Source organism: Hyla sarda, chromosome 8 (assembly GCF_029499605.1).
Source record: "Hyla sarda isolate aHylSar1 chromosome 8, aHylSar1.hap1, whole genome shotgun sequence".
In the NCBI taxonomy this organism is placed as follows: Eukaryota; Metazoa; Chordata; class Amphibia; order Anura; family Hylidae; genus Hyla; species Hyla sarda.
The window spans coordinates 216,546,398-216,566,771 of NC_079196.1; the positions used below are offsets into that span (position 1 = coordinate 216,546,398).

General features: G+C 47.1%; 1 protein-coding gene across 1 annotated transcript in view; it reads right to left on the reverse strand.

Moving 5' to 3' along the window:
- MYO15A (myosin XVA) overlaps positions 1–20,374 on the reverse strand; it is a 149,138-nt gene that overhangs the window by 47,724 nt on the left and 81,040 nt on the right. Inside the window, exons 29-39 of the mRNA XM_056535537.1 lie at positions 15,663–15,898; positions 15,348–15,526; positions 14,190–14,262; positions 12,461–12,649; positions 11,546–11,658; positions 9,250–9,341; positions 5,261–5,381; positions 5,128–5,183; positions 2,008–2,187; positions 519–594; positions 275–422 (exon numbers count right to left, since the gene is read on the reverse strand). Of these exons, the coding sequence (XP_056391512.1) occupies positions 275–422; positions 519–594; positions 2,008–2,187; positions 5,128–5,183; positions 5,261–5,381; positions 9,250–9,341; positions 11,546–11,658; positions 12,461–12,649; positions 14,190–14,262; positions 15,348–15,526; positions 15,663–15,898 (1,463 nt within the window). The remainder of the gene's footprint in view (positions 1–274; positions 423–518; positions 595–2,007; positions 2,188–5,127; positions 5,184–5,260; positions 5,382–9,249; positions 9,342–11,545; positions 11,659–12,460; positions 12,650–14,189; positions 14,263–15,347; positions 15,527–15,662; positions 15,899–20,374) is intronic.

The window sequence follows — 20,374 nt, forward strand, 5'->3', positions numbered from 1 at the left end:
ATTTAAAAGAAAATGTTTTCCAGTGAAGTACCCTCATAATCTACAGCAGTGTTTCCCAACCAGGGTGCCTCCAGCTGTTGCAAAACTACAACTCCCGGCATGCCCGGACAGCCAACGGCTGTCCGGGCATGCTGGGAGTTGTAGTTTTTCAACAACAGCTGGAGGCATCCTGGTTGGGAAACACTGATCTACAGCACTGCAACCTGTGTCCTTCCCTGCCATGCTGGGAGTTGTAGTTGCACCACAGTTTACAGAACACTGATCATGGACCCACCTTACAGGAGTGGGTGGAGGTCTGGTCACACCTGGCTGCTTATACTGGCTTATGATATCCTTAATGTTGTGGGTCGGCTCGGGAAAATGTTCAGAATTTAGCGGGCTGTGATGGATGAGATCTTCCGGCCGCGTCTGGACAGAGGGGCCTGTAATGGCAAAAAACAGATGAAAATGTTATAGGACGGGATCATATTTATCACATTTAATTTTTCCATAAAAATAAGATAAGAGGGTGAACTCACCCGGCCTGTGACTGAAGGAGCTCTCCCGGGATGGAGATGTCTGTGTCTTGTAGGGAGATCCATTGACTACAGCCCTCTAGTGTGCAAAGGAGAACATAGAATTAGATGTATCCATCTGCATTTTACTATGAGTGAAGGTTAAAGGGGTACTCCGCCCCTAGACATCGTTTCCCCTTTTATCCTTTGGATAGGGGATAAGATGTCTGGGGGAAGTACCCCTTTAAGGGGTAAAAGAAGATTACAAGAATGCAGTTAATAGCTTAAAGGGGTACTCCGCCCCTAGACATCCTAGACCCTATCCAAAAGGATTGGGGATTAGATGTCTGATCGCGGGGGTCCCGGCGCTGGGGACCCCTGCGACCTCCCTGCTGCACCCGGCGTTCGTTTAGAGAGTCTGGTACAGCGCCGGAGGATCGTGACGACACAGTCACGCCCTGCTCGTGACATCATGGCCACGCCCCCTCAATGCAAGTCTATGGGAGGGGGCGTGACGGCCGTCACGCCCCCTCCCATAGATTTGCATTGAGGGGACATGGCCGTGACGTCACAAGCCTCTGCTCCAGCGACGGGACCCCAGCGATCAGACATCCTTTGGATAGGGGGAGGAAAGGGTGGAGCATAAAGAGGGAAGGTGGAGGCAGAAGAGGAAGGGTTGAAGTTTCCAGAGGAAGGGGTGGAGTTTAAAGAGGGAATATGGGTCAAAAGAGGAAGGGTCTAAATTTACAAAGGAATGGGTGGAGTTTACCAAGGAAAGGGTGAATAATAAAGGAGGAAGGTGGGGCCAAAAAGGATGGCGTGCAGTTTACAGAGGAAAGGATGGAGCTTACAGAGCAAAGGGTGGAATTAAAAGAGGGAAGGTGGGGACAAAAGAGAAGAGGGTTTAGTTTTAAAGAGGAAGGGGTGGAGTTTACAAAAAAAAGGGTGAATCATAAAGAGGGAAGGTGGGACCAAAAAGGATGGCGTGCAGTTTACTGAGGAAAGGATGGAGCTTACAGAGCAAAGGGTGGAGTTAAAAGAGGGAAGGTGGGACCAAAAGAGGAAGGGGTGTAGTTTACCCAGGAAAGGGTGGAGTTAAGCAAGGAAAAGGTGGATCATAAAGAGGGAAGGTGGGACTAAAAAAGAAAGGTTCATAGTTTACAGTGGAAGGGGTGAAGTTTACAAAGGAAAGGGTGGAGCCTGAAGAGCGCAGATGGGACAAAAAGAGGAAGGGGTGTAGTTTACAGAGGAAGGGGATGAGTTTACCAAGGAAAGGGTGGAGCATAAAGAGGGAAGGTGGGACAAAAAAAAGGAAGGGGTGGAGTTTACAGAGGAAAAAGTGGAGTTTAAATAGGAAAGGGTGTTGCTAGAGGGACAATGTCACCAGACGGGGAAGGGACAGAGTTTACACAGGAAAAGGTGTGGTCTTGATAAGAAGGAGCTGGAAAGTTAAGATTTACAAGGGTGCAGGAGTTTCGTCAGGCCTAGGGCAGCACAAAACCACTGACTGTACCTGGCCTGGAGTGCCAGTCCTGGGCATTGGCGCTACTGTAGGTGTCACCCTGTAAGAACTAGCTCTGCTTGGAGGAGTCTTGATGCTGTGGCTCGGACTGCTGGAAATGGATGGACCCACAGAGGAATTGCTGACCATCTGCTGCTGCAGGGCCATCGCCTGCATGGTCATCTGCTGGGCCTGGAGACACGAAACAGAAAATGAAGAGCAATATCCCTAACACAACGACTCTATAGAATACATTCCTGGATAATATGACTCCCATAAGGTTTGATAACACCCACAAACTAACAATGTTCAACGTACAAGAGCCAACTGTGATGTCCCAGTACAGGAAATGCCTCTCACAGTCCTATCAGTCCCTGCACGTCCCCGGGGCTCACCTGCACTGCACCCCCATAATCTGTATAGTTGTATATTATGTGTAAAGGACCTGTGATATGGTCACATGGTTAATGATCACATGATAATGTTGTCACGTTTTGTTACCCAGAGAGCACCAGGTGACCAGATGACCCGCAGCCAGCCTGAGGTGAAGTCCAGTCCAGACGTCTCAGAACCAGTGTCCAGCACATCTGGAGGCCTAAAGGCCAAAATCACAGCCACAAGTCAGTAAGTCAAGTCATCTCTGTCTGCTGTCACGATCTTCAGTCAAGTCTATTATAGTCAGTGTGGCTGTCCTAAAGTCTGTCAAGTCACTGCAAGTCCCAGCAAGCTGCGAGGTCCCCTGTGTTACTGGTCACCTCTCTGGGATCCTGGCCGAACTGTATAGACTGTTACCATCTGTCTACCTCAGTAAAGCTACCGTTAAAGGGGTTATCCGGGAAAAAACTTTTTTTTATATATCAACTGGCTCCAGAAAGTTAAACAGATTAGTAAATTACTTCTATTAAAAAATCTTAATCCTTTCAGTACTTATGAGCTGCTGAAGTTGAGTTGTTCTTTTCTGTCTAAGTGCTCTCTGATGATCCCTGTCTCGGGAACTGTCCAAAGTAGAAGCAAATCCCCATAGCAAACCTATTCTACTCTGTGCAGTTCCCGAGACAAGCAGAGATGTCAGCAGAGAGCACTGCTGCCAGACAGAAAAGAACAACTCAACTGCAGCAGCTGATAATTATTGGAAGGATTAAGATTTTTTTAATAGAAGTAATTTACAAATCTGTTTAACTTTCCGGCACCAGTTGATATATATAAAAAAAAGTTTTTTCTTGGATAACCCCTTTAACCCTAACCTGGCCTTGGACTCTTATTTGCCCTGCCTAACTAGGACTAGCGATGCTACCGTTCGGGTGGTTCTTGGTTAAAACCAAGCCCTGGCGTCACAGACACTTAGGGGTTAACACCATCTGCCCCTGGGCAATATCATTTGCCCATCCACCTCTCATCGCACCCCCGTGGCGCACCACACAACTGTTACAGAGGCTGTGAAGTACTGTCTTTAGTCACCCAGTCACCCAGCTGCATACAGTATAAACAGTCCCTGCTCTCTTCTACTTTCTACATGTCAGTCATGTTACATCTGCTATAATGGAGACCAGGAAATGGTATCCAAGAGAAGGCAACACCTACACTAAGGTAAGAAATCCACCAGCACAATGTTTCCCAACCAGGGTGCCTCCAGCTGTTGCAAAACTACAACTCCCAGCATGCCCGGACAGCCGAAGGCTGTCCGGGCATGCTGGGACTTGTAGTTTTGCAACAGCTTGAGGCACATTGGTTACGAAACATTGATATAATGAATGATGAACAGGTGACAACTTAAATGGGCACTGTCATTAAAACGAATTTTTGCTATTGCACTCCTTATGGTAAATAAAAAATATTTCTAATGTACTTTGTTTAAAAAAAAAATAATAATGAAGTTTTCTAGGTTGTATTTGTGTTCTTAAAAGCTGCCACTAGGTGTCTCCCTACTTGTCCAAAGCACATTTCCCCCTCATCTCTTGCACAGGCTTTGGACTCCTGCTGGCCTAGCAGAAGTCCAAAATCAGGAAATGCAGTCTGGAGTGCTGCGGGGAGTGTGTGCAGCCTTAGCCAATCATAGCTTATCTCACACTGAACTGCTCTGGGCTGTGTGTAGCAGAGTGAGGGAGGAAGTTCTCTCCTGTATGGCTTCAGATGATGTCACGCCTGCTGGGGAATGCCCCTGGCATGCTGGGAGTTGTAGTGTTGCAACAGCTGGAGGCACCCTGGTTGGGAAACACTGCTTCTGTTGTCAGCACCTACTTGATGACTGTTTCCAGACATGAATATGAGCTGTTGTGGTGTCCCGGTACCGTATTACATACCGTACCTTGTATGGTGGTCCCCAAAGTCAGAGTAACTACGTTCAGGTAGGGTCCCCCAGGTGGGACAGCCCCTAGTAGCCTCTCCTCTATTCTAATTCTGTGATGTATACATGTACATATTTAATATAATGTATAGTATGCTTACCTTGTTAGCGTCGCAGGACCTTCGGTCATGTGACCATGTCAATTCCTCTATGGTATGTTAGAGGACCTTTGGAGGTCCTTGGGTCACATGCTACCCATAATCCTATATAAAGGTGATTGACAGCAGTATTGGACCAATTAGCTCTAGTCCAGCCTCTGCCCATATAAAGGAGCTGTAGCCAATTATCGCTCTCTTGGGTTGCTGCTCTCGTGGATGCCGGACTTGCAGGACGGATCTGTGCAACTTTCAAAGACAAGCTAGGCCAGAAAACCTACCGGCCTCAGTGGAACTAAAACAGTGAGTTCTAAACTAATCCCCGCTAAAGCTAGCATGACTACTAGACCGCAACTAAATCCCCTAAATCCAAAATTGCTTCAGGTCCCAACCTTTGTCAATCTCCAAGCGACTTTGCATTTGTAGAGACTGTTCCTGTTATGAAGCTTGCATAAAATCTTCAGTAAAAGTTCCAACTGTTTTCAGCAAACTCTCCAGTTGTGGACATTCAATTATTCTCTACCTCCCTATCGCTCTTGGGAAGGGAGGCGGTAGGACAAGCATTACAGAGGAGCCCCCACCCTGGCGTCACGAATAGAAAGGGTTTACCAGACACCCTTTAGTCACCGCACAGCTACACTCCCTACACCCAACTCCCTCTGACTATCACACTGTCAATCTGGATGTACTTACCAATAACATGGCCTGCTGGTTGATATACGCTTGTTGCTGGGCATACATGCCTTGTTCTACAGGAAGAAATGAAGGCTATATGAAGGATATACAGGGCTCCAGGAGAATATGACAGATAATGAATTATACTCACCCTTATGGCGTGATGCTTCGCTGGGTAGATTGGGTTCTCCGGATACCTCGGTGCCATCTCTGCCACCTACGCCTCCGCCACCCTTCATTTTCTGGGACATGGCCGTCAGCTTTTCCAGAGCCTACAGGAGGAGAAGAGATACAGGTAAGTGTCCTGTAGCCACAATAGGATGAGCCGGGAACATGATCTCTGACAAAGAGCGAGATCAGATGACAGTGGGAAACCATTGAGCCTACATAAGCCCTGTCAGTACAGTAATACAATGTATTATATACATAATCTCTATAACAGGTACCGTATTTTTCGCCATATAAGACGCTCCGGCACATAAGACGCACCCAATTTTAAAGGGTGAAAATCTAGAAAAAAAAAGATTCTGCACCAAATACAATGTAAAGTATAGGACAGTGATCTTCAACCTGCGGACCTCCAGATGTTGCAGTTTCCAGCATGCCAGGGGTAGTAGTTTTGCAACATCTGGAGGTCCGGAGGTTGAAGACCACTGGTATAAGAGGTAATACTCACGTGTCCCCGCCGCACCAGACCCGTCACCGCTGCCCTGGATGTCGCCCTCCATCGCTCCGGAACGTCTCTGCTGCCCGGTATCCTCGCTCTTGGTCGCCACCATCACGTCGCTACGCACACCGCTACGCACGCCGCTCCTATTGGACGACGGGATGGCGTGCGCGATGACGTGATGACGACGAAGGAGAGCGCCAGTCATGCAGGGGATCCCGGCACGGAGCAGACACCGAGGAGGCAGGTAAGGTCCCTCCCGGTGTCCTGTAAGCTGTTCGGGATGCTGGGATTTCACCGCAACGGTCCCGAACAGCCCGACTGAGCAGCTGGGTTATTGTCCCTTTCCCTTCAGACGTGGCAGTCAGCTTTGATCGCCGCGTCTGAAGGGTTAATACAGGGCATCACCGCGATCGGTGATGTCCTGTATTAGCCGCGGGTCCCGGCCGTTGATGGCTGCAGGGACCGCCGCGGTATTTGCCGAAAAATATGGTAAGTCCCCAAAAATTGTCTTAAAGGTTGACAAAACAGTTCTGTAAGAATTTATCAGGACAGTAGCTGTTGCCATAGGGCAGTGTTTCCCAACCAGGGTGCCTTCAGCTGTTGCAAAACTACAACTCCCAGTCCAGGCATGCTGGGGGGGAAGTAGTTTTGCAACAGCTGGAGGCACCCTGGATGGAAAACTCTGTACTAGGGCAATATACTCCCCTCTAGTGGATAATGTTGTCTTGAACTACTATATCTATTTTATTTAATATTTCTATATTATCCTAATTAATATATTACATATTTATGTTTTCCAGGCATGCTGGAAGTTGTAGTTGTGTAACAGCTGAAGGCAAACACTGCTATCAGATTCTCTTTCTGTGTCCCAATGACAACACTTCCTGTCCCAATTTAAAGGGGTACTCGGGTGAAAAACTATTTTTTTAATCAACTGGTACCAGAACATTAAACAGATTTGTAAATTACTTCTATTTCAAAATTCTTAATCCTTCCAGTACTTTTCAACTGCTGTATGCAGTTGTGTAATTCAATCCAGTCTAACCACAGTGCTCTCTGCTGACACCTCTGTCTGTCTAAGGAACTGTCCAGAGTACAAGCAAATCCCCATAGCAAACCTCTCCTACTCTGGGCAGTTCCTGAGACAGACAGAGGTGTCAGCAGGGAGCACTGTGGTCAGACAGAAAAGAAATTTAAAAAGAAAAGAACTTCCTCTGTAGTATACAGCAGCTGATAAGTACTGGAAGGATTAAGATTTTGAAATAGAAGTCATTTACAAATTTGTTTAATGTTCTGGCACCAGTTGATTTAAAAAAAAAAAATTCAACAGAGTACCCCTTTAAATTTTTATTCAAAGGTTATGAAAGACATCTAACTGTTTGCATTAGGGCCTACTGATAATGAGGGCATGATAGGAATGCAGGATCAGGAAGGGTTGTCATGGGGACACATGCAAAGAGTTAAAATAAATCTGCAACTATACGTCTCCAAATGATCCTCTTGTATTAAACAGATTTGAAAATTACTTCTATTAAAAAAATCTTAATCCTTTCAGTACTTATGAGCTTCTGAAGTTGAGTTGTTCTTTTCTGTCTAAGTGCTCTCTGATGACACGTGTCTCGGGAACCGCCCAGTTTAGAAGCCAATCCCCATAGCAAACCTCTTCTACTCTGTGCAGTTCCCGAGACAAGCAAAGATGTCAGCAGAGAGCACTGTTGCCAGACAGAAAAGAACAACTCAACTTCAGCAGCTGATAATTATTGAAAGGATTAAGATTTATAAATAGAAGTACTTTACAAATCTGTTTAACTTTCTGGAGCCAGTTGATAGATATATATAAATTATTCCTGGAATACTCCTTTTAGACTTTCAATGGTATAGTTCGAATGTGATTGCAGGATGGCACATGGCAGCAGGCAGCATACGGAGGGATGTAATAGGATACAGCGATACCTTGTCAATGCCTCCCACACTGTGACAGATCTGGTGTCTGATGGACAGTCTTTTGCATCCAGAGTGCCTCCAGCTGTTGCAAAACTACAACTCCCAGCATGCCCGGACAGCCTTTGGCTGTCCGGGCATGCTGGGAGTTGTAGTTTAGCAACAGCTGGAGGCACTCTAGTTGGGATACACTGGTCTAGATCCTGCTGCTTGCTGAATTCCGGTTAGACCCTTATGTCGCCACATTTCCCGTATACGGTAAATGCATGTGTCATAAGCGTACGCTGGAGGTACATATTGGGGAGTCTCCTGATATATGCTTCCACTAGACAAAGCGGGAAAAGGGCCTAAGGCTGTTCTTACGTTGGAACAGAACAACAGGAACAAAAAAATTGGCAGATTCAGTGCCCAATGAACGCCAATGGCGCCCGTTGACTTTAATGGGCTTTAATTGGGTTTTCACAGTGATGGTCATAGACACCAAATGGAGTTTACAGTGAATACAGCATCAGGAATAGAAAAGCAGAGTTATTTTCTTCAAAAAACAGCACCACACCTGTCCTCAGGTTGTGTGTGGTATTACAACTTGACTCCATTCACTTCAATAGAGCTGAGCTGCAATACCACACACAACCTGAGGACAAGGACAGTACAGTTTTTTCCCCCGTTTTTTTTTAAAGAAATTAGCTCAGTTTTTTTAAATCCTGGAAAAAAAATTTGCTCCCCCCGCACTGATCAGCAGTACTGGCTGATAGTGCGAGGGTCGCTGATCAGTTTGATGCCTACTGTACCTGTCTCAGTACCGCTGGTTAGTGTGGGGGGAAGAAGCTGGCAGTTTACCTGGAGGGGAAACTGGAGGGGAGGGGTACTCTGGAGGGGAAAAAAAATGTTTTCAAATCAATTGGTGCCAGAAAGTTATACAGATTTGTAAATTACTTCTATTTAAAAATCTTAATCCTTTCAATACTTATCAGCTGCTTTATGCTCCAGGGGAAGTAGTGTAGTTCTTTCCAGTGCTCTCTGCTGACACCTCTGTCCATGTCAGGAACTGTCCAGAGTAGGAGCAAACCCCCATAGCAAACCTCTCCTGCTCTGGACAGTTCCTGACATGGACCGAGGTGGCAGCAGAGAGCACTCTGGTCAGACTGGAAAGAACTACACAACTTCCTACAGCAGCTGATAAGTACTGGAAGGATTAAGATTTTTTAATAGAAGCAATTTACAAATCTGTTTAACTTTTTAGCAACAATTTGAAAACATTTTGTTTCCCTTGGAGTACCCTTTTAATTATGTTTTCAGAAGTATGGTGAGATGTAGCTCTTTACTATGATCTGATATAGGGTACAATGCATTTTACTAGCTCTACCCTATTTGGGCTGTGTCCATCCAATGACGTCAGATCGTCAGCCCGAATTCTGGGCACATTGTGCCATATGCTGATTACTAACCAGACGAACAATTATACAGGATATTTTTGGATCTGGGTAATCTGAAATATTCATAATACAGATGGTAAAATAAATTCTTACCCCGTTTCCATAGGACAGAACAGGATCGAACAGGCTGTCTAGGTAGTGATCCATGCCTTTCTGAGTAGGGGGCTCGCTCAATGTGTCTGAATCTGCAGGAAGAAACAACATTGATCAGTCGCCCATTGATTAAAGGGGCACTCCGGAGGAAAAAAACTGTTTTCAAATCACCTGATGCCAGAAAGTTAAAGGGGGATATTTATCAAAACCTGTGCAGATGAAAAGTTTACTGCTTCGTTTTTTAAATTTTTTTTTTTTTTTTTTTTAGGCCTCTGAAACGTGAAAGCAGCGATCTGATTGGTTGCTATGGGCAACTGGTCAACTTTTCCTCAGCACAGGTCTTGATAAATCTTCCCAATAGAGATTTGTAAATTACTTCTATATAACATTTTAACCCTTTCAGAACTTATCAGCTGCTGTATGCTCCAGACGAAGTTCTTTTCTTTTGAATTTATTTTCTATCCGCCCACAGTGCTCTCTGCTGACACCTCTGTCCGTTTCAGGAACTGTCCAGAGTGCAAGCAAATCCCCATAGCAAACCTCTCCTGCTCTGGACACTTCCTGACATGGACAGAGGTGTCAGCAGAGAGCACTGTGGTCAGACTGGAAAGAACTACACAACTTCCCGTGGGGCATACAGCAGCTGATAAGTACTGGAAGGATTTGGATTTTTAAATAGAAGTAAATTACAAATCTGTATAACTTTCTGGCATCAGTTGATTTGAAAATATATATTTTTTCCTCCCATTATCACGTTACCTAATATACATCCAGCAGCCATGAATCTAAAATGGGAGAAGTGAATAACATGGATTATCTGGTGACAATGGTGTGGAGACCACTAGGACAAGCTATCTGTGGGTTACGATGAGGGCAGTAGCCCCTGATGCATATCTCATGTAGTGGTGTCTTTTACCCCCATACAATTTCAAATAAAGCTGTTTCTGCATACAAAGCCCAGGAATGAGATCTCTGAAGCCAGGATTTTTGTAAATATATATTTTTGTATATATCAACTGGCTCCAGAAAGTTGTTCTTTTCTGTCTGGCAACAGTGCTCTCTGCTGACATCTCTGCTTGTCTCTGGAACTGCACAGAGTAGAAGAGGTTTGCTGTGGGGATTTGCTTCTACTCTGGACAGTTCCCGAGACAGGTGTCATCAGAGAGCACTTAGACAGAAAAGAACAACTCAACTTCGGCAGCTCATAAGTACTGAAAGGATTAAGATTTAGTAATAATAAAGTAATTTACAAATCTGTTTAAATGGGCACTGTCATGTTGTACTACAACAGATTTCTAATATACTTTAATTATTTTTTTTTATTTATTAAAAACCTTTCTTTTTATTTTGAAAGCCGGCCACTAGGGGTCTCCCTCCTAGTGGCCGGCTGCAGCCTGGCGTGACGTCAAGCCTGAATTTGGACTGATGCCGGCCGAGCAATCGGTCCGAATTCAATCAGACAGGCGGGAGCGAGCGCATTGGCTCCCTGGCCTCAGACGCCAGCCACTCCTCCCGCACCATGTCGCTGCTGCTGCCCCTGCACGCCGACCTTACACTCCCTGGCCTCAGACGCCGGCCCCGCCTCCCGCTGCTGCCTCAGGACGCACTTCGGTATGTGTGTTTCGGGTGGGGGGATTTTAGCGCCGCGGCCACAAAATGTATTGCTTTCGGGGTGGGGGGCGTTGCGGGGGTAGCGATGCGGCCATGAAATTTATTGCTTTGCGGGAGGGGAGGGGGGGAAACATTGCGGGGGTAGCGCCGCGGCCATTGCAAAGTTATTGTTTTCACCACAAGGTGCCTCCAATTGTTTCACCACTACAACTCCCAGCATGCCCTGACAGCCAATAGATGTCAAGGCAAGCTGGGAGTTGTAGTGGCGAAACAGCTGGAGGCACCCTGTGTAGATGAACTAAGGGCGGAAGTCCCACCCCCCCAGCAGGCATCAGTGACATCGCGCCTGCTGGGGAAGTCTACCTGGTAGTGAGCACACTACCAGGCAGACAAAAAGGCATTTATAATATGTAAAAAAAAATATATAAAAAAAGGCAGGGAGGGGGTTAGGGATAGATGGGCAATAGGCAGGGACAGAAAAAAATAAAAGATGGTGGGAGCTACTTTTTAACTTTCTGGAGCCAGTTGATTTATATATATATATTTAGCCACCGTCCATTGAAATAATGCTTTAACAGATTATCTGAGCAGTTCCTATATATCAGGTGTCTTATTGCAACCATTATATTGCTAAAATTGGGCAATTTAGAAACATAAAATGCAGCTTTATTAAAGTTTTCCTCACCATGACTGTAATAACCATCTGACTCCGGAACGCCCTGCGGTGGTAGAGATGGAGCTTTCATTAAAGGTGGGGGAGGGAAGTGGTCATCCGTCTCAGATATGTCCCCAAATACTCTATGGAAAAAAAGAAGAAGAAGACAACAGAGAAGCTGATACCAGCATTACAAAGGGCAATACTATTCATTACTGATATTAAAGGGGTATTCCAGAGAATTTTTTTTTTTTTACTTCTAAACAGCTGGTGCCACTACTTTATACAGATTTGTAATGTAGGCTTTCCAGTCAGACATGGTGCTTTCTGCTGCCACCTCTGCCCATTTCAGGAACTTTCCAGAGCAGGAGCAAATCCCTATAGCAATGTTTGCCAACCAGGGTGCTTCCAGCTGTTGCAAAACTACAACTCCCAGCATGCCCGGACTTCGGCTGTCCGGGCATGCTAGGAGTTGTAGTTTTGCAACAGCTGGAGGCACCCTGGTTAGCAAACACTGCCCTATAGCAAAGAGCTGGGTGCAACAGTCGAAGGCAGAGCTGCGTGTAACAAACGGAGGCAGAGCTGCGTGCAACAGACGGAGGCAGAGCTGCGTGCAACAGACGGAGGCAGAGCTGCGTGCAACAGACGGAGGCAGAGCTGCGTGCAACAGACGGAGGCAGAGCTGGGTGCAACAGACGGAGGCAGAGCTGGGTGCAACAGACGGAGGCAGAGCTGGGTGCAACAGACGGAGGCAGAGCTGGGTGCAACAGACGGAGGCAGAGCTGCGTGCAACAGACGGAGGCAGAGCTGGGTGCAACAGACGGAGGCAGAGCTGGGTGCAACAGACGGAGGCAGAGCTGGGTACAACAGACGGAGGCAGAGCTGGGTGCAACAGATGGAGGCACACTGGTTGGAAAACACTGCTGTAGGTAGTAAGGTACTTACGCGCTACATCTTTCGGTGTTCTCCTGCGGCACTTCAGAGGTGATGAAATACGATTTCTGTTTGGGAAATTCTCTAGGTAATTCTGCATTAGAGATCAGATCCAGTACATAATCGTGGCCGGCCAGTTCCGACCATTTCCCGCCGTCCTTGAAACATACCGACCACCCCCTCCAACCTTCAATCACCCCCCTAAAAGGAAAAAAAAATAAAAATAAATTTACGCTATCAACATATAGGAACATTTCTTAGAGCATGCTGGGAGTTGAGCAAATACCACGGGTTGTGGACCACTGTGATAGGGTGTGTTCACATGACACAGAGCTGACAAATATTTTACTACAAAATCGGTCGCAGAAATCTAAGGCTTATATTCAGTTTTCTGCTCCGTATGTAAAGGCATAGGCCTATTCAATGGTGCTAAATAGCTGGAATCAACACCACTAAAGGGGTACTCTAACACCACATTTAAAAATGCACTGCTTTCCCTCAGCTTTTCATCACAGTCCTCCCACCCTGCCTACTCCTCTACCACAGCACTTCTTCCAGTTTCTGTTGCAGAACCTCTAATTTTGCCGCAGACTATCATATAATCAGTGAGGCGGCAGCACCTGCTATTCATTCCCTGTTTGCTCCTCTGCCTGTGGTATTTTTTTCGTTTTAGGCCCTGTTCAGACTTTGTTTTTATGTACAAACTATTTTCTGTGCTATTGTCCCTGGCTAGGGAATAGTTAATGCTACTAGCCATTGGGAACTATTTAAACCCGAGCGCTGCTGAACTCTGTGCTGGTTATTAGTTTTACCTTTGCTATGTCCGTTTTAGTCTGTTTTTTACTATCTGAGTTTTAACCATGATTTAACCATTCCTTTTATGATATCAATTTTAGTCTGCTTGGTTTTAAGTACAGCTGTTGGCTTTTAGTACCTTGTTATATCTTAGCCTATGTTCACACTTACGCCCACTGCACTTTAGTGCAGGGAGGTACCAGCTCCGAGTTGTCCATCCGCCGTTTAGGACGGATGGGTAAGTAGGCAGGGTGAGTGTTTCTAGATACAGCTTAGGGCTCACTCTCCCTGTCCACCCCAGGTCATGACAGCAGCGTGCTGTAACCACACTTCATTCTCCGTAAATGTCCCAATAAAAGATATATGTGTATATGACAGGGAAACGGTGATGTAGGCTGGAGGGTCTGGTCAGAGATGGTGACGTCACCCAAGGACAAGATCCAGCCAAGTCTCCCGAGATAGCTTAGGATGAAGCATTGTCTAGGGAGAGAGAGGAGCCGCAGAGCTGCTGAGACAGCACCACACTGACAATGAAAGGACTACACAACTTCCTGTCAGGAGAGAGGGAGGAGCCAGGAGCTGCTGAGACAACACCACACTGACAATGAAAGGACTATACAAATTCCTGTCAAGGGTGAATTATGCAAAAGCATGTACAATGCACGATAACACTTTATTAGTAAGTTATATATCTTGCGGTGAGTCTTATTTGAAAACAATTTTCTGATACTTTTAAGTAGTATGCTACTTATTCTCATGGATTTTTCTGCACTGAAATTTTCCATAGCACATGAATGGGGTTGTGGACACCCCATTTGTATAAATGGGATTTCGAAATTCATTGGATAGTGGCAAGTATTGCATGAAATGTAAGCCTGAATATAAAGTATACATTATATAAACTACCTCTGCGTTGTATGAAACATTTCAACCTTCAGCATTGTACCTGTGTCTGAGGACGTCCCCCGCGATCTCCTCTCCATCCGTCCATGAATGGATGGGGCATAACAGCTTTGCTCCTACACATTTAGATAAAGACAGAAAATTTGTCATCAGATCATGTGTGTAGGCTGGTGTTTCTTAACCAGGGTGCCTCCAGCTGTGGCAAAGCTACAACTCCCAGCATGCCCGGACAGCCAAATCAGCTTGTGCCACTACTTTATACAGATTTGTAATGTAGGCTTTCCAGTCAGACATGGTGCTCTCTGCTGCCACCTCTGCCCATTTCAGGAACTGTCCAGAGCAGGAACAAATCCCTATAGCATTGATTGCCAACCAGGGTGCCTCCAGCTGTTGCAAAACTATAACTCCCAGCATGCCCGGAAAGCCTTTGGCTGTCCGGGCATGCTGTGAGTTGTAGTTTTGCAACAGCTGGAGGCTCCCTGGTTGGGAAAAACTAGTTTAGGCTTTGTAATTTTCATCTGTTAAAGGGGTATTCAATTTTTTTTTATGAATTGGTGCCAGAAAGTTAAACAGATTTGTAAATGACTTCTATTTAAAAATCTTTACCCTTCATGTACTTTTTAGCAGCTGTATGCTACAGAGGAAATTCTGTTCTTCTTTGAATTTCTTTTTTGCCTTGTCCACAGTGCTCTCTGCTGACACCTCTGTCCGTGTCAGGAATTGTCCAGAGCAGGAGAAAATCCTCAAACCTATGCTGCTCTGGATAGTTCCTGAGACGGAAAGAGGTGTCAGCAGAGAGCACTGTGGACAAGACAAAAAAGAAATTCAAAAAGAACTGAATTTTCTCTGTAGCATACAGCTGCTAAAAGTACTGGAAGGGTAAAGATTTTTACAATTCTGTTTAACTTTCTGGCACCAGTTGACTTATAAAAATCATTAAAAAAATGTTTTCCACTGGAGTACCCCTTTAAAGCATTATTGAAGGAACATTCTTGGCAAAACAGGTAACTGTGTTATACCTAGAGCTGGATCCGAGGGGGTGGAGCATGACACAGCCAATCAAAAAAAATCCCTGTGAGTGCTCCGCCCCCTCGGACTTGGATTTTCCTAGAAGCAACAGAAACGAAGGAATAATGATATCTATTTGATAACAGAATTGCCGCAATAAGGTAAAGTGAAGCTGCAGATTTGGGTACTGTACCATCGAAGCAATAAATGTCCAGGGCCATGTTGGCTTTCTCTCTGCTTGCTGTCCACTCCATTAAACATGGCGGGAAAGTCCTTGCCGTTTCTGAGCCCTGCTGAGATTTCTGCATCGCTAGGATCAGCTTGTGTTGGCAAAGAGGTTTATAACCATTGTAAGCATAGTCAGAGACATACCTGACGAACAAAGTGCAATAGTCGAGTTGTTTTAATTATAAACAATACAAAAAAGTGCAAACATAGGAAAACGAAAGAGAAATCGATAGGAATAAATGGAAATGGATTTGAGTCTTAGGACTGTCAGGGGTCTTACTTTAAAAGATACTTGTCCAGGTTGGGGGACGGAGCGAAGCTGCTGAGACAGGAGGCCAGCAGGTACCAGCCTCGCTCCTCGTTGTTTGGGTTGGTGTTCCTCCAGACTTGGTTGGCTATCTGGACCAGGATCTCGTCCCGCAGCCCCGTGCTGGACAATCCCTTTTGGATGATGTAATTGCCAAATAACATCTCCTGGGCTCCGTTGAGGAATGGGTCACCCATGAATCGCAACACCTTAGTTATAAGGAGACAAGACGTTCGTGTCAAAGCAACATACGTGAATAGTTTTTGGATCTTTTCATTATTATGTAGTTGAAATAAGCAACAGTGGATGTTACGGCAAGATGACTGCCATATATTTGCTTATGTTACAGTGCCATGCAGTGGTCATTTTGGCAGAGAGAATAGTACATATTTTTTGTGTACAAATGCCAAAAGATAGTAACCCCTCCTTACAGTATCTTTTCTGTTAAACGATAAAGGCAAAGATAGTAATCCATTCATGTCTCTTCCTTTAAATTATATAGATACAGGTAGTACTGTCTCACTGGCTCTTCCTATAAATGATATAGATACAGATATAACCGCCTCCCTGTCTCTTCCTATAAACAATGAAGGTACAGATAGTACTGTCTCCCTGGCTCTACTTATAAATTATATAGATACAGATAGTACTGTGTCACTGAATCTTCCTATAATTGATATACAGTAGCTACAGATAGTACCACCTCCCTGTCTCTTCCTATAAACAATGAAGGTACAGATAGTACTGTCTCACTGGCTCTTAATATAAATGATATACAGATAGTACCGCCTCCCTGTCTCTTCCTATAAACAATGAAGATACATATAGTACTTTCTCCCTGGCTCTTCCTATAAATTATATAGATACAGATAGTACTGTCTCACTGGCTCTTCCTATAAATGTTATAGATACAGATAGTACCGCCTCCTTGTCTCTTCCTATAAATGATTTAGGTATAGATAGTACTGTCTCCCTGTCTTTTTCAGTAAATTATGTAATTAGAGATAGTACTGCTCCTTGTCAGTAATGTAGACACAGCAGGTACTGCCTCCCTGTAAATTATGTGGCACAGAAAGTACTGTCCTCCTGTCTCTGTAAATGATGTAGGTACAGATAGGACTGGCTCCCTGTGTTCTGTAACTTATGTAATTATAGATAGTATAGCCTCCCTGTATCTCCATGTAAATTATGTAGGCACAGATAGTACTCCCTCCCTGTCTTTACCTATAAATTGTGTAATCACAGATAGTACTCACTGTCAGAAATGTAGACAAAGCTAGTACTGCCCCACTGTCTCTATCTGTAAATTATGTAGGCACTGTCACGATTCGGCTCACAGGTAGTGGATCCTCTGTGTCAGCGAGGGATTGGCGTGGACCGTGCTAGTGGACCGGTTCTAAGAGGCTACTGGTTTTCACCAGAGCCCGCCGCAAAGCGGGATGGTCTTGCTGCGGCAGTAGCAACCAGGTCGTATCCACTAGCAACGGCTCAACCTCGCTGACTGCTGAGAAGGCGTGGGACAGAAGGACTAGGCAGAGGCAAGGTCAGACGTAGCAGAAGGTCGGGGGCAGGCGGCAAGGTTCGTAGTCAGGATGGATAGCAGAAGTTCAGGTACACAGGCTTTGGACACACTAAACGCTTTCACTGGAACAAGGCAACAAGATCCGGCAAGGGAGTGCAAGGGAGGAGATCAGATATAGCCAGGGAGCAGGTGGAAGCCAATTAAGCTAATTGGGCCAGGCACCAATCATTGGTGCACTGGCCCTTTAAGTCTCAGAGAGCTGGCGCGCGCGCGCCCTAGAGAGTGGAGCCGCGCACGCCAGCACATGACAGCAGGGGACCGGGACGGGTAAGTGACCTGGGATGCGATTCGCGAGCGGGCGCGTCCCGCTGTGCGAATCGCATCCCCGACGGCCATGACAGTGCAGCGCTCCCGGTCAGCGGGACCGACCGGGGAGCTGCAGGGAGAAAGACGCCGTGAGCGCTCCGGGGAGGAGCGGGGACCCGGAGCGCTAGGCGTAACAGTACCCCCCCCCTTAGGTCTCCCCTTTTTTTTGTCCGGTGACTGCCTCCCCTGGGATGAGGACACCGGGAAAGAATGGAGGGTTTCCTCAACGGCAGGCAGTACAGCAGGAGTAGGAATGGGGAGGGAGGGCAGAGGGTGAAGCTTGGCACGGGGCAGGGAGACACAAGGACGGGAGCCATGAGGAGGCACAGAGGCTTGCCTGACGGGACTGGGAGGGGGGGAGAGGCACTTCCTGTGGCAGGCAGAGTCCCAGTTCCTGATCTCCCCGGTAGTCCAATCAAGGGTGGGAGAATGAAGCCGGAGCCATGGCAGACCGAGGAGGACCTCAGAGGTACAATTGGGGAGAACGAAGAGCTCAATCCTTTCGTGGTGGGGTCCAATAGACATCAGGAGGGGTTCTGTGCGGTAACGCACGGTGCAATCCAATCTGACTCCGTTGACCGCGGAGATGTAGAGCGGCTTGACGAGACGGGTCACCGGGATGCTGAATTTATACACAAAGGACTCCAAAATAAAATTCCCAGAGGCACCAGAGTCCAAGCAGGCCACGGCTGAAAGGGAGGAGTTGGCTGAAGGAGAAATCCGCACGGGCACCGTGAGACGTGAAGAAGCAGACTTAGAACCAAGAGACGCCACACCCACGTGAGCTGGGTGCGTGCGTGCGTTTCCCAGGCGTGGAGGACGGATAGGGCAATCCACCAAGAAATGCTCGGTACTGGCACAGTACAGACAGAGATTTTCTTCTCTACGGCGATTCCTCTCTTCCTGGGTCAGGCGAGACCGATCCACTTGCATGGCCTCCTCGGCGGGAGGCCCAGGCGTAGACTGCAAAGGATGCTGTGGGAGAGGTGCCCAGAGATCTAAGTCTTTTTCCTGGCGGAGCTCTTGGTGTCGCTCAGAAAAACGCATGTCAATGCGGGTAGCCAAATGGATGAGTTCTTGGAGGTTGGCAGGAATCTCTCGTGCGGCCAGCACATCCTTGATGCGACTGGATAGGCCTTTTTTAAAGGTCGCGCAGAGAGCCTCGTTATTCCATGATAACTCGGAAGCAAGAGTACGAAATTGGATGGCGAACTCGCCCACTGAAGAATTACCCTGGACCAGGTTCAGCAGGGCAGTCTCGGCAGAAGAAGCTCGGGCTGGCTCCTCGAAGACACTCCGGACTTCAGCGAAGAAGGACTGGACTGTGGCTGTGGCAGGATCATTGTGGTCCCAGAGCGGTGTGGCCCAAGACAAGGCCTTTCCTGAAAGAAGGCTTACTACGAACGCCACCTTAGACCGTTCTGTAGGAAACAAGTCCGACAACATCTCCATATGCAGGGAACACTGAGACAAAAATCCACGGCAGAGTCTGGAGTCCCCATCAAATTTGTCCGGCAGGGACAAGCGGAGGCTAGGAGCGGCCACTCGCTGCGGAGGAGGTGCAGGAGCTGGCGGAGGAGATGGTTGCTGCTGTAGCAGAGGCAGAAGTTGCTGTAACGTGGCGGTCAACTGCGACAGCTGCTGTCCTTGTTGGGAATTTGCTGCGATTGCTGAGCGACCACCGTGGTAAGGTCAGCGAGACTTGGCAGCGGCACCTCAGCGGGATCCATGGCCGGATCTACTGTCACGATTCGGCTCACAGGTAGTGGATCCTCTGTGTCAGCGAGGGATTGGCGTGGACCGTGCTAGTGGACCGGTTCTAAGAGGCTACTGGTTTTCACCAGAGCCCGCCGCAAAGCGGGATGGTCTTGCTGCGGCAGTAGCAACCAGGTCGTATCCACTAGCAACGGCTCAACCTCGCTGACTGCTGAGAAGGCGTGGGACAGAAGGACTAGGCAGAGGCAAGGTCAGACGTAGCAGAAGGTCGGGGGCAGGCGGCAAGGTTCGTAGTCAGGATGGATAGCAGAAGTTCAGGTACACAGGCTTTGGACACACTAAACGCTTTCACTGGCACAAGGCAACAAGATCCGGCAAGGGAGTGCAAGGGAGGAGATCAGATATAGCCAGGGAGCAGGTGGAAGCCAATTAAGCTAATTGGGCCAGGCACCAATCATTGGTGCACTGGCCCTTTAAGTCTCAGAGAGCTGGCGCGCGCGCGCCCTAGAGAGTGGAGCCGCGCGCGCCAGCACATGACAGCAGGGGACCGGGACGGGTAAGTGACCTGGGATGCGATTCGCGAGCGGGCGCGTCCCCCTGTGCGAATCGCATCCCCGACGGCCATGACAGTGCAGCGCTCCCGGTCAGCGGGACCGACCGGGGAGCTGCAGGGAGAAAGACGCCGTGAGCGCTCCGGGGAGGAGCGGGGACCCGGAGCGCTAGGCGTAACAGGCACAGATAGTACTGCCCCACTGTCTCTCTCTCTGTAAATTATGTAGGCACAGATAGTACTGTCTCACTGTCTCTACCTGTAAATTATGTAGGCACAGATAGTACTGTCTCTCCCTGTATACTATGTAGACCCAGATAGTATTGCCTCCCTGTAAATATTGTAAGCACAGACCTGTAAATTATGTAGGTACAGATAATACTGCCTCCCTGTCTCTATCTCTAAATGATTCACTGTATACGCAGAAAATACTGCCTCCCTGTGTTTTTTTTATCTGTGCCTCAATGTCTTTTCCTCTAAATGATGTACTGGATATACAGATAGTACTGCCTCACTGTCTCTCCCTATAAA